The sequence below is a fragment of the Carassius carassius genome, chromosome 33, assembly GCF_963082965.1.
Source record: "Carassius carassius chromosome 33, fCarCar2.1, whole genome shotgun sequence".
In the NCBI taxonomy this organism is placed as follows: Eukaryota; Metazoa; Chordata; class Actinopteri; order Cypriniformes; family Cyprinidae; genus Carassius; species Carassius carassius.
Window position 1 is genome coordinate 1,288,649 of NC_081787.1, and position 14,973 is coordinate 1,303,621.

General features: G+C 35.4%; 3 protein-coding genes across 3 annotated transcripts; 1 reads left to right on the forward strand and 2 right to left on the reverse strand.

Moving 5' to 3' along the window:
- Window positions 1-1,594: 1,594 nt before the first annotated feature.
- On the reverse strand, window positions 1,595-4,149 carry si:dkey-6i22.5 (polyamine-modulated factor 1). Its single transcript, XM_059521248.1, has 5 exons — window positions 3,971-4,149; window positions 3,787-3,892; window positions 2,491-2,591; window positions 1,930-2,125; window positions 1,595-1,844 (listed from the first exon to the last, which is right to left on the reverse strand). The coding sequence occupies exons 1-5, from the start codon at window positions 4,147-4,149 to the stop codon at window positions 1,776-1,778; spliced, it is 651 nt and encodes a 216-aa protein (XP_059377231.1). The 3' UTR covers window positions 1,595-1,775.
- A 222-nt stretch (window positions 4,150-4,371) lies between these two features.
- tmx2a (thioredoxin-related transmembrane protein 2a) lies at window positions 4,372-10,146 on the forward strand. Its single transcript, XM_059521246.1, has 8 exons — window positions 4,372-4,560; window positions 7,028-7,088; window positions 7,178-7,291; window positions 7,376-7,452; window positions 8,093-8,199; window positions 8,510-8,575; window positions 8,666-8,795; window positions 9,787-10,146. The coding sequence occupies exons 1-8, from the start codon at window positions 4,372-4,374 to the stop codon at window positions 9,964-9,966; spliced, it is 924 nt and encodes a 307-aa protein (XP_059377229.1). The 3' UTR covers window positions 9,967-10,146.
- Window positions 10,147-10,592: 446 nt separating this feature from the next.
- Window positions 10,593-14,211, reverse strand: LOC132113474 (GATA zinc finger domain-containing protein 1). The gene is made up of 5 exons (XM_059521247.1): window positions 13,814-14,211; window positions 13,338-13,460; window positions 12,927-12,986; window positions 12,654-12,837; window positions 10,593-10,990 (listed from the first exon to the last, which is right to left on the reverse strand). The coding sequence occupies exons 1-5, from the start codon at window positions 13,991-13,993 to the stop codon at window positions 10,809-10,811; spliced, it is 729 nt and encodes a 242-aa protein (XP_059377230.1). The 5' UTR covers window positions 13,994-14,211; the 3' UTR covers window positions 10,593-10,808.
- Window positions 14,212-14,973: the final 762 nt, after the last annotated feature.

A 14,973-nucleotide genomic window follows, 5' to 3' on the forward strand; every position in this document is an offset into this window, starting at 1 on the left:
CCAATGCAACATTTCTAATTTTTTCATCTAATATTTACTTTTTTTCAGTTAAGGAAAATGCATTTTGTGTTTTTAATAGTCTTGGTTAACAACCCCAACACTGGTTTTATTCAGTAAATGTCTCTTTTTGGCTACTTTGTAGTTTTACAAAGATATTCGCAACTTTTGCCTCTTTTCTTGACAGAAGCCTTTGACTTTTTAATTTGACGTAACATAATTGTATTCATCCGTTATGCTGAAGAGAACTTTTTGAAGGATATTGTTTATTTTTATTTATTTATTTAATTTTGAGGTGTATGACACAAAACACTAGTTTTCTTTGACTAGTGAAACTTTGAGCTTGTATTTTAGTAAAAGTAAAATACTTAAGTTCTGTTAAAATGAGAGTCTTTTACTGTACCTTGTAATAGAGTATTTTCACTGTAAGTTATCTGTACTTTAATCAAGTATGGTTTTCGGGTACTCTGTATTCGGGTAAAATAACCTAATTTAAAATTATTATTTACAAAACAGATAGCACTATATACAAATACAAGGATTATAGAGTTAAAAAGCACAAATATACGTGCATTTAAACGGGAAATATAACAATAATGTATGCACTGTCTGTGAAGAACCATCAATACAAATATTAAATTCTAAACAGAAATCTGAAACTTAAAAGAATTACCACTTTTCTGACGCTGCTTTTCATTGACACACAAGCAAATCCGCCTTCGATAGCAGGAGTATGATTCCTAGCATACTAGTCCTATTGTTTTAACAAGCTTTATCACGCTCACAGTACAGCCTCGTATTATAACCTCCTAAAACACAAACACAGGATATTTTCAGATGTGTCTGTAATTGTTCAGACACAAGAAGCATGTGTCCTTTTATTCTAAATGTAGTTACCAATTATCTCACAGGCCTCTCTCCATCACAGGGAGAGTCACATGAAAGAATCCTCATATATCACTGATTTTGTCTAAGGTTGCCTGGAAACAAGGGGTGGCTCATCTTCCCCACAGGCTCTAATCACCCCACTCTCATTTATATGTATCCAAACAAAACAGAAAAAGGTACAACAGCTGTCACTGGGACGGTACCCTTTCGAAAGCTACTAAATTGATCCACTTTTAGCTGGTGCTCATTCTCTAGTCATGTCCAAGATATAACTTGCTATATTTGCTCTGTTGCTGTAGAAAAGATTTATTTGAAGCAAGTGTAAAGAATAGAGTTTATTCATTCAGGTTTTCTTTACAACCAGAAAAAGGCAGAAATCACACACTGATTTTTTTTTTTATCAACATTACTGTAATAACACGATCATAAACACACTCTACTGATAATAATACAGTGACTCTAAACACTAGTGGTTCACAGTTCACCTCTTATTTATAATAAATTGTTACATTTAACTATTTTTACTATTAAAATGCCAAATCTGTGTAAGTGTATTGTCATAACCACGGTATTTATTTATCATGGTGAATATTGTTTCCACCAATACTATATATTAAATACAATAATAAAACACTTAAATCAATAATACAATTAAAAATATATATTTTTTCAATATTACAAAGGCTTCATATAATGCAGGAGATCTCATATATTTTTCACTTATTTATTTCTTCCATTGCAATGATTCCATTGTGATGTTTTTTATTGATTTATTCCACAATGAAACAAGTAACGATGGAGTACACATATTAATGAAAATCGAAATAAACCTTGCAAGATGCACAATAAAATTATATTCAAGCTTCACTAAATACACACAAAAACTGATGTTAGAGAGACCCGAAGTGTTCAGACGGAGAAAGAGTCGAGACGAAAGCTTCCAGATCTTCAAGTGATGCCTGCAGATGAACAAGAAGACACAAAGCTTAATTTCTGGTTACAAATGTGTGAGTTTATCAGTGAAATGACTTAATTTTCTGGTACCCTCCACTCCTCCGCTCCTGAAGCGATGTGCTTCTCTGTGTGTGTGATGTTTTCTCGGCCGGACTGCACTTTCTGAGCAAGCCCTGTGTTCTCCTTCTGGAGCTTCTTCAGCTGGATCCGCATGTACTCCTCCTGCTTCTTATAATAAGACACTAAAGCACTGCACACGTCCTGCTCTGGAGCGCCGCTCGGACGCCTGCGACACAGAACACATACAGGACTCACTCCAAACAGGTGAGTGTGTTTAGAGGTTTAAAGGGTGCAGTGTGTAACACTGGCAGTCCAAATTTAAATATTAAATAGAGATGTTTGCCCCGCACCCTCCTCCTCCTCCTCAGAGTCCTTGAAGCTCATGCGGGTTGCCAGATTGAAGACATGAGCGCCTTTTCCAGCAACCCAGAGTGCCGAAATCCTATTGGGTAAACTGGGAGTGGGCGGAGTCACGCAGACCAAAACAAAAACAGACATTCCAACACTGAACGCACATTTCAAAGCAGAATAACTGCTTATAATTTTTTGCTATAAAAGGCAATACGTTGTGGGGTCTGGTTATCATCTCACCATGCAGCTTGTGCTGTGTCTTTAGCGAGCTCCTCCAGTCGGTCCAGCTCTTCAAACTTCACCTGCAGCTCTCCCTCATCGATCACAGAGGAGATCTCTTTCTGAACACAGGCATCACACCACAAAACATCACTGCTAATGCACTAATATGCAGCTGAATCTGTCATGTAATCTGTGAGATGACACACAAAACTGGACCATGCTTTCCCCAAGGGAAAGAAAAATACATTTGATTTCCATGTTACTAGAAACGCCACTGTCATGGGTTCGATTCCCGGGAAATGCATGAACTGATCAACCTTGAATATGGTCACTTTGGGGAAAAGCATAAATGTAATACCATGAGGCTGAAGAATACACTTGAACTTTACCGTTTTCATTAGGCCACACCTTCTGTTGCATTACAGTAATAAGAATATATATTTATATTTATTTATTTATAAATAAGTTTCATAGGTTCCTAAAAAATATTAAGCAGCAAAACTGTTTCCAACATTGATAATAAATCAGCATATTATCATGATTTCTGAAGGATCATGTGAAACAAGACTGGAGGAATGATGCTGAAAATACAGCTGCGCATCACAGAAATAAATTACACTTTAACACAGATTCACACAGAAAACATGATTTAAATTGTAATAATATTTCAGATTTTTTAAATTAAATAAATGGAGCCCTGGTGAGCAGAAGAGACTTCTGTAAATAAAAAAAATAAATTCATATTTGATCAAAGTAGTAAATTAAAATAGAAAACCAGTTTTAAAATGGTAATAATATTTCATAACATACATACATACATATATATATATATATATATATATATATATATATATATATATATATATATATATATACATACATACATATATATATATATATATATATATATATATATATATTGTTTTTTATTTTTTCTTGGTCAAATAAATCCAGTCTTGATAAACAGAAGAGACTTTAAAAAAACATGAAAAATCTTACTTATCCCAAACTTTTGAACAGTAGTGTGTATTTATTATATATGCTATTAAATTATAGGGCTTGCTTTTTAGGACAATAAGAGAGTAATGCAACTTTTATTACACAAATACGTATTATATATATATATATATATATATATATATATATATATATATATATATATATATATATACACCCACACGAAACACGATCTGATCACGTAACGTTGACGCGCGGTCCGAATCACTGACTCGGACACAAATGATTCGCAAACGACTCGAAGCTTCGTTTGGACAGCGCTCGTCATTCGCAGATCTTATTTACATTAACTGTTACCTGAACTAAAGTCTGAAGCTGGCTGATGAACTGTTTGTGCATGGCTTCGGTCATCTGAGGGTTCTGCTTTAACAGAGGCTGGAAATCGTGGGAAAACCTGTCGAAACTGACACAGAGTGAACAGAACAAACTATATAACCATCTGTTTGAACGCGAATGAGGTTTGCTTCATCAGTTAACTTACCTGGCGTTGTCCAGCAGCCACTGCAGACTCTTCTCCATCACTTTACTGAACACTTTCAGTCTCGGTTTGGATCGCGATGCCTTAACCGAATCAGCCGAAGCTCGACACGAAACATCCTTCAACGAATCCACATCAGTTTTTGCCGAAACAGACGCTCTGCTCTTCTCAGGCTCCTCCATCGCGCTCGAGATGTTTACAAAAGTTGGAAAAACCCGCGCCGAGAGAAAACGCGTCAGTCTACGGGAAGCGAGCAGCCTCGGTTTCAAACCGTTTTCTCGAAACGCGTTTCTATGACCTGAAGCATCAAGTTACCACTCAGCTGTCAGTGATCTATTTCTATCTATTTCTACTCTCTCCTCGCTTTACCTCAGCACGTGGGAGTCTGTTATACGTCTACAGCAATGAGTTTAATTAAAGGATTGGTTTCCACTTTATACTGTCTTCCAAAGGTTTATAAATGGTTTTATCGGCCCTATTATCTGCTGTCACTGCTGATGACCGTAGCGTTTCCCTTCGTCCGCTGCTGTCCGGGACTCTGCGAGCATTTACCGTCCCAGAGAGAGGACAGCAACTCCTGCGCCTTCGACTGGGTCTGTGCTGTTTTATTATTGCTTTATTATAACACTTTACACGTGCATGCATGCTCACAGCATCGTATTGTGTTTTATATAACAGTGCCATAGTTATATAGCTTAAATGTGCATGTAAGAACAGTACATTTGATTTTATTTACAGAAGTCTCTGCATTTATTTAATAACAAATAGTGTAAAAATAGTTACATTAAGTTAAATTGAAGAATTTAAAATAATTGTTTTGTTTTGTGAATGTGATTTAAAATATCATTTGTTTCTGTGATCAAAGCTGTATTTTTTATCATCATTACTCCAGTCTTCATTGTCACGTGATCTTCAGAAATCATAATGATATATAAATCTCGACTCCCTGGTAGAAGAGATATTGTATCTCAATGGGGCCTTCCTGGTTTAAAAAAAAAAAAAAAAAAAAAAAAATATATATATATATATACAGTACAGACAAAGAGTTTGGAAACATTACTATTTTTAATGTTTTTGAAAGAAGTTTCTTCTGCTCATCAAGCCTGCATTTATTTGATCAAAAATACAGAAAAAAACAGTAATATTGTGAAATATTATTACAACTTAAAATAATAGTTTTCTATTTGAATATACTTTTAAAAAATAATTTATTCCTGTGATGAAAAAAGCTGAATTTTCAGCATCATTCCTCCAGCCTTCAGTGTCACATGTAACATCCAGTCTATCACATGATCATTTAGAAATCATTCTAATATTCTGATTTATTATGAGTGTTGGTAACAGTTCTGCTGTCTAATATATTTGATCAATAAAAGGTTAAAAAGACTGCATTTAATAACTGCATTTATTCAAAAAAAAAAAATAATTCTAATAATATATTTTCTGTACTATCACTTTTTATCAATTTAATACACCCTTGCTGAATAAAAGTATTGATTTTATAAAAAAAAATAAAAAATCTGACCCCAAATTACTGACCAGTAGTGTATATTGTTATTACAAAATATTTATATTTTAAAAACATAGCTTCTTTTTTTTTTTTTTTACTTTTTATTCATCAAAGTATCCTAATAAAGTATCACATGTTCTGAAAAAATATTAAAGGGGTGGTTCGGGATTTTTGACATCGGACCTCATTTTTAGGTCAGCCTGGTTGTTATTCATCAGTGGAGACATTTTTTTTTTTTAAATTATCCAGTACTTATATTTGGATAGTTGGCCGATGCTAGGCTAGCGCGAGTCAATGGGTATATGTTAGCCAGCCATTAAAACCCGTTTTACCCACTCCACAGTGCACCAAACGCAAATCAATTATAACACTAGACTATCGATGCAAATGTCCGTTGAGAGAATAATGTTAGAAATCAAAATTACCTTTCATCTCAATGATCCTAAAGGAACTAGTTTCTCAGCCGCTGCGGAATTTTACTTTGCTCCGGTTAGTAATGATCAGTGTGCGTCATGTGTGGACCGGCTCACTCGGTTGCCTAGGTAATCAATATCACTCCGCTGCTGCTGTCGACAAGGCTTATGATTACAGGGAACAAATTATAACTAATGCAATGTGATGAAAGGTAAGTTTGATTTCTAACATTATTCTATCAACGGACATTTGCATCGATAGTCTAGTGTTATAATTGATTTGCGTTTGGTGCACTGTGGAGCGGGTAAAACGGTTTTTAATGGCTGGCTAACATATACCCGTTGACTCGCGCTAGCCTAGCATCGGCTATCTATCCAAATATAAAGACTGGATCATTTTTAAAAAAAAATGTCTCCACTGATGAATAACAACCAGGCTGACTTAAAAATGAGGTCCGATGTCAAAAATCCCGAACCACCCCTTTAAGCAGCAGAACTGTTTCCAACTTTGATAATGAATCATCATATTAGAATGATTTCTAAAGGATCATGTGATAATGATCCTAAAACTTCAGCTTTGCATCACAGAAATAAATTATAAAGTATAATAAATTTAAAAACTATTATTTTAAATTGTAATAATATATCACAATATTACATTTTTTTCTGTATTTTTGATCAAATAAATGCAGGCTTGATGAGCAGAAGAAACTTCTTTCAAAAACATTAAAAATGGTAATGTTTCCAAACTTTTGGTCTGTACTGTATACTGTATATATATAATTCTTTTTTTTACCCCTAACCTTTTAATGGTAATGTATCACGAAAATATGAAGCAGATCATCTGTTTTCACCATTGATAATATATTGATAAAAATCATCATATTATTCTGATTTCTGAACATCATGTAACACTGAAGACTGGAGGAATGATGCTGAAAATACAGATTTGATCACAGAAATAAATTATTTTTAAACAGATATTCGCACAGAAAACATATATTTTAAATTGTAAAAATATTTAGCTATATATATATATATGTATGTGTGTGTGTGTGTGTGTGTGTGTGTGTGTGTGTGTGCAAACATTTTCAAATGTGTTTATATATTTGAATAATGTGTAATTGCTCTGTGTAGAGGGAGGTGGAGATTTTAATGTTTCTCAGCGCTATTGTCATGATGAAGAACCGCAGAGCCAGTAAGTTTGCATGCGTTCATCACACAAGATATTCACGAATAATATTTGCATCAATATATGGTGCCTTATTAATTTTCCCTCTCTCTCAGTAACACTGGAGCAGCACATAGGGAATATATTTCTCTTCAGTAAGGTGGCGAACGTGGTGCTGTTTTTCCGAGTGGACCTGAGACTTGGCCTTCTCTACCTCACGCTGTGTGTGGGTAAATAAATTATATAAAACATGGTCAAAATAATCAAGAGCAAAAACTGTGGTTTTTAAAATAACTGCAGTGTCTTTTCTATAGTGTTCCTTATCACATGTAAACCACCGATCTACATGGGCCCTGAGTTCATCAAATACTTCAGTGACTCCACTTTAGATGTGAGTAAAACATTACAGCATTAAAGGAATAGTTCTCACCCTCAGGTCATCCCAGAATGTGTTTCTTCATCAGGTTTGGAGAAATGTAGCAGTGTCTCATCAATGGATGCTCTCTGCAGTGGATGGGTGCCGTCAGAATAGGAGTCCAAACAGCTGATAAAAACTTGATGATGGATTTGTTTCATCTTTTGGCTTCTCCAGACATTTACTAATGGACTGGAGTGCTGTGGATTACTTGTGATGTTTTTATCAGCTGTTTGGACTCTCATTCTGATGGCACCCATTTACTGCACAGGATCCATTGATGCAACACTGATGCATTTCTCCAAATCTGATGGAAGAAAAAAACGCATCTCGGATGAGTACATTTTCATGTTTCTTTATGGGTGTACTATTCCTTTTTTTTTCTTTCCAATTTAACCATTTGTTATTTAAGACAGTTTGACCATGTGATTTATGATTTCTATCCATTTCAAATTTGTCAAAAATGCCTTATTCTTATAAATAGCATGTTATATTAATATAAAAGGCTTCATCCAAATTGTATATCTCACTCTATAATACTATACTAAAATTATTTATCTTATGTCAGAAACTAAGACCTTTATCCTCTTTTTTTGTTTTACTCGTTTTTTTTCAGGATGAGCTGCAGAGGGACGGTCGTGTGACGTGGATCGTTGAGTTTTATGCCAACTGGTCTCCAGAGTGTCAGACATTTGCCCCCATTTTTGCTGACCTGTCACTCAAGTTAGTCAAGGGTTAATGACCTTTAATATAGCCCAGAGTTCCGCTCCTTGATTCTGATTGGCTGAGCCATGTTCAAAGCTGTTCTAAATAATGCTACAAAGTAACACACACCTTTGTTTACGTTTGTGTGTTGCTCGGCAACCACTTTGTTGCAACCACAACTGATTCTGAGGAGCTACATTCTTTACGCTGTTTTTATTAATATCATTACACTTTATTTTCTCCATTTTATGAAGTCCTGTGAAGCTTTGGTTTCACGCTGTGCCTTAGCTGTTATAAATTCACAGCTTCTTACTTTAATGTCCACTAGGTATGACTGCTTAGGTCTCAAATTTGGAAAAGTGGACATTGGACAATATGCAGCAGCTGCCGAGAGGTGAGTCTGTCTGCCTTGTGTCCTCCTTTCAGCACCAGTTCAGGGATATATCTTGCATTACTAGTTGCATTAGCTTTGCTCTGATTCCAGGTTTAAGGTGAACCCCTCGCCGCTCTGCAAGCAGCTTCCTTCTCTGTTGCTCCTTCAAGGAGGTCGAGAACTTGTGCGGCGTCCTCTAGTGGACACGAAGGGAAGAGCCATTGGGTGGAGTTTCACCGAGGTAAAGCTTCTCCAGAGAAAGATGGACAGACACTGCTAATCTAACGCAATCTGTGTTCACGTTTATTAATGTTTGTTTATATAATGCAGGGATTCTCAAACGTTTTTATTGTGGATTGACGGTCACATTAACATGCAGGTTAAACAAATCAAATATAATTCAGGTTTTTAAATTGGATAAAAGCGTCTGCTAAATGAATAAATGTAATGTAAATGTAATTTTGCATTTTTACGATTTGATTATTCAATCTTCGTTTTTTTATTACCTCTCAAACCCTCTGCAGTGCTTACATTAAGACCAGTTTAGAGAACCCCTGGTTTAATGTCACGTTTAATGCATTTTATGATGTTTATACCAAACACAAATGGAATATGGTGTTCTTTCTCTTTGCTTTTTATTTCAATATGGTACATTTAAGGGTGAGTTTAAACAAAACTTTAATATGTGACCATGGAGCACAAAACCAGTCATAAGGGTCAATTTTATGAAATTGAGATTAATGCATCATCTGAAAGCTGAATAAATCATCTCTCCATTGATATGTGGTTTGTTCGGAGGACAATATTTGTCTGAGATGCAACTATTTGAAAATCTGGAATCTGAGGGAGCAAAAAAATCTAAATATTCAGAAAATCACCTTTAAAGTTGTTCAAATTAATTTCTTAGCAATGCATATTACTAATCAAACATTACGTTTTGATATATTTACTGTAGGACATTTACAAAATATCTTCATGGAACATGATCTTTACTTAATATCCTAATTATTTTTGGCATAAAAGAAAAATCGATAATCTTGATCCATACAATCCATCATCTTTCGGCTATTGCTACAATTATCCCCCAGGGACTTCAGCTGGTTTTGTGCTCCAGAGTCACACACATCATTTATTCTGTAATCAGTAACAATGTGTAATTGATCTACCCAGCAGCACCGCACACAAAGCAACTCGCTGTTCTTCACCAAGAAATGCCTTTGTGTGTTTAACAGGAAAACATCATTCGGGATTTCAACCTAAATGAGATATTCCAGAGATGTAAGAAATTCAGCAAAGTAGAGAAGCCAGAGGAGCTGAAGACACTCCTACAGGAGGCTCCTGAAGAAGAGCAGCCACATGATGAAGAGGAGGAAGATGAGGAGGAGGAACCAGAGAGCAGGAAAGACAAATAAGACACCGAACGGAAAGGGATGCAGCATTTATGATGATCCTGAACCCACACACACTGAACAGATGGACTGAATAGTGCATCATCTTGTGACCTGTGTTGCATTTGCGCTTGAGGTTCAAATCGGAGTCATTTGTGTTTGTCCGAGCATTAGTTAATAAAATGATACATTCTTAAAAAAATATACACCCCCAAAAAACTAATCATTTATTGATTTAGATGAGCAGAAACTACTTAAACATGGTTATTGTTATGTCGGCAATGCATTGAAACCTAATTGAAAATACTGTATGGTTAACTGAGAATCTGTTTCAAAAGTAGGTAGAGATTAAGAAATATATATATTTACTCTGGTCCTTTCCAGGTACTTTAATGGATACGGACTTTGAAACAAAAATGTAGTAGCATGTTCGAAGTCTTGAAGCTTGAGAAAACTCAGAAGTATGAAACATACTCTCCATGTGAGTTAGAGAAATTATATATTATATTGTTTTGGCTCACATCGGAATCCATTTTTAAAGCAAGACGCCAGTACAGACTCAAAGTGTAGTATTTAAAGCTGCTGCCTTTTCCCAAAGCACTGGAAAAGCTCAGAAAATGCATTTAAAAGACACACAAGGACAACACATGTTAACCGGATTTGACTTTATACACGTCTGAAGTATGCATGATGTGTTGCAAAACTGAACTTTGTGCATAAAGTTTCCATTTGCAATTTTACTATAAAAATGTTTCTTTCGGATCTACTGTTCGATGGCCAACTCCACACACAATCGTCATGACAGTTCTTGAAATTCTATTGAAATGTCTTGGAAATTAAAAAAAGTCTGATTTCGGGGGTTGATGTCACCCTACGGTTTCTTTGATGGCCACAGCAGGCATCGGTCCTATATGAGTCCAGATGTAGCCTTTTTCTGGACGGATTGGTAATGTTGGGAAAGGGCAGCTTCTGGATTTGAAGTACTCTGACGGGGCGTGACAGACGAACTCCAGGTACTCCATTTTTCTTGGCAAGTCCTCTTCAGGGCCTGAGCAAAGAAATCGCAGCTGTTACAAAAAGGAAGCTTTAATAACAAATTATTAACTATGTGTCAAATTTTACATGACAGGATGTGCAATATCGATATTCTGACTTTATAACACGTGGTTATGTTTATATCTCGCAAATCTGACTTAACACGTGATTATGTCTATAATATCTCGCAATTCTGACTTTGTATCTCGCAATTCTGACTTTATAACGCGATTATGTCTATATCTCACAATTCTGACTTTATAACACGCGATTATGTCTATATCTCGCAATTCTGACTTTATAACACACGATTATGTCTATCTCGCAATTCTGACTTTATAACACGCGATTATGTCTATATCTCACAAGTCTAACTTTATAACACGCGATTATGTCTATATCTCACAAGTCTAACTTTATAACACGCGATTATGTCTATATCTCACAAGTCTAACTTTATAACACGCGATTATGTCTATATCTCGCAATTCTGACTTTATAACACGCGATTATGTCCATATCTCGCAATTCTAACTTTATAACACGCGATTGTCTATATCTCGCAATTCTGACTTTATAACACGCGATTATGTCCATATCTCGCAATTCTAACTTTATAACACGCGATTGTCTATATCTCGCAATTCTGACTTTATAACACGCGATTATGTCTATATCTCGCAATTCTGACTTTATAACACGCAATTATGTCTATATCTCGCAATTCTGACTTTATAACACGCGATTATGTCCATATCTCGCAATTCTAACTTTATAACACACGATTATGTCTATCTCGCAATTCTGATTTTATAACACACGATTATGTCTATCTCGCAATTCTGACTTTATAACACACGATTATGTCTATATCTCGCAATTCTGACTTTATAACACACGATTATGTCTATATCTCACAATTCTGACTATAACACGCGATTGTCTATATCTCACAATTCTGACTTTATAACACGCGATTATATCTATATCTCACAAGTCTAATTTTATAACACGCGATTATGTCTATATCTGGCAATTCTGACTTTATAACACGCGATTATGTTTATATCACACAATTCTGAAATTGTTTATATCTCGTAGTTCTGACTTTAGTTCTCAGAATTGCGACTTTGTTTCTCAGAATTTATAATTAATAGTCAGAGAGTTTAAATCACTCAACTCTGAAAAACAAAAATCCAGAGCTGCGAGTTTGTATCACTCAAATATGAGAAAAAAAGTCAGAACTATTTTCATTTTCTGAAAAAACACAATAGTAAGTGTGAAATGTACCTTACTCAATATTACCTTATTTTTTAAATTGTTATATAATTTTAAGATAACGTGCAATCATACGCACAAATATTCAAGAAAACGGTACTCTTGCTTGTGTGCTATTACATAACTATATCATATCTTATAAATATAAAGACAAAAACGTAAACAAAAGCTTTCATAACTTGAATTATAGGGTCATTTTAACTGCATTCTAATAATCTTCATCACTCAGTCAATGCTTTAGGACTCTCAAGACGTGTATTTATTTGTTTTTTGCAAAGTAAGCGACTCACTCCATAATATAAGTTCACGTGCTATTAAAACAATTACGATATTATCATAGATATCGCACACTTCTATTCAACAAGGAACAAAAACAAAGTATTCCTGCATGAACTTACCAACAATGTATGTGCCAGGATCAAACCTATCTCGAGGACTGCTCTGAGTCGGGATCAGCCAAGTTAACGCAGCACTTTTCTCACAGTACTGATCCTGGACGAAACCACGAATCTGTGCGTAATACGGTTTACCGTCGTCCTCGTCTATTACTTTAATGACATCTCCTATTTGATAATAGACGCCCTGAACACCAGACAAGTGTTGGTTAGTGAATAGAAAAAGGCAGAAAAACACTTTAAAAGACAGTTTGAACAGTAGAAAGATGCGGTTACCTTGTAAAACATGGACTCTGAAGTGATAATCGTTGACACAGACTCTGGTGCTTTGATAGGCTATGCAAATTTAAAAAAGGTAACATAAATGCCATTGCATTTTACTAAAGAAACAGTTCACCCCAAAATTTTAATTTAGTTAATTTAATTTAGTTTGTTTCTTCATTAGATTTGGAGAACTGGAGAGGTGTGGATTATTGTGATGTTTTTATCAGCTGTTTAGACTCTCATTCTGATGGCACCCATTCACATCCATTGGTGAGCAAGTGATGCAATGCTACATTTCTCTAAATCTGATGAAGAAACAAATTCATCCACATCTCAGCTGGCCTGAGGGTGAGCACATTTTCATTCCTTTAACCCAAATAGAGGAAGAAAACACATAAATGATACTGATTGAAAAGCACTTACATTTTTCAATTTGAATATGTGTCGTCTGCCCTTTCCTTTGGTTGAGACTTTCTTCTCGGATGCCGGAGCTTTGTACTTGGTGCTCCGTAACCGAGCTGAGCGTCTGTGGATTTCATGTTTGGACTATAAAAAACAGAGGGTAGTAGCATCAGTGGTTGTCTAGAAACGTTATTTTTAAGCAATGTTAAAAAAATAACAATCTTAATCTGTAAGATGGCATTTAAGAGAAGGAAATAAAAAAACAATAATTAAAAAAAAAATGATAGTGATCGCTGGACAATTATGACGTCATGATGGCGGCGCTCACATAAGGGCGACCCGCTCCGTGTAGAAGACCGTTACGCGTGTACATCATTTCCGGTTGTATTTTTCTTTTCCCCCAAAATGACGTTTCTATATATAAATTGTTTCTAAATTCTATATCTATAAAATATCTTAAGCAAAAAAAAATAAAACTAAAAAAAACGACTTCAAACCTGTTTTCCTCCGCCGTTATTCTGCTGGATGGTGGATGAGGCAGAAGCTCCGGAGCTTCCACTAGTAATGTTTTTACCCGTGCAGTTATTACACAAAACCTCCCCCTGGTTTCCTTTCTTCCACATGGAGGAAGAGCTGGTCTTGCAGACAGAACAGCATGGTTTTAACCCGAGAGGCATGTTTGCTGACCACACACAGCAACAAAGTGTCCTTTACAAGGCTCTAGTAAAGTTATTTCTGAACTACTCGTGTTTTCCTGTAGGAATGCAGGCTAACAAACTACAATAAATGTCGACCTAGAAGAAATATGACCTATCTCAAACACATATCTTGCATTTTGAAAACAATGAATGATAATAGGTCCCGTATGTTTGAGGGGAAGAAAAAAAAACATCCGGGAGAAGAGTTGGCAAATTTTAGAATAAAAGTCCTGATCCCTATTTTCGAAATAAAAGTACGTCTGGAGGAAAAAGACTTCACTGGAGGGCGCTGTTTAATATCTTTAAATTTTAAGTAAGAAAGAAAGTATCTATCTATCTATCTATCTATCTATCTATCTATCTATCTATCTATCTATCTATCTATCTATCTATCTATCTATCTATCTATCTATCTATCTATCTATCTATATATGTATATCTATATATGTATATCTATATATCTACTAGATAGTGCTAGCGCAGTGGATAAGACACATGTCTGTGGTGTGAGAGACCTGTGTTCGAATCCACTGTGAGACACCAATGTGTCCCTGAGCAAGACACTTAACCCCTAGTTGCTCCAGAGGTGTGTGACCTCTGACATATGTGGCAATTGTCGCTTTGGATAAAAGCGTCAGCTAAGTGAATAAATGTATAAATGTAAAGGTCATTCCTTACAACACAAGTTGATTTAATCCCACTTATGTGTTTAGAGCTGTTTTAGACTGGTTTGGCTTGTGCATATTGCTCTCCTCATTCAGAAAAGACCACTTTTTATTATTAAAGACTCATATTTTAGCTGGAAGCAACAGTTCTTAAGTGTGTTTAGAACTTGAGAATTACTCAAAAGTGAAATATTGTGATGTTTTTATCAGCTGTTTGGACTCTCGTTCTGACGGCACCCATTCACTGGGCATCAAGAGATGTTCAAATGAAGAACATTTTAGGGGTGAAATATT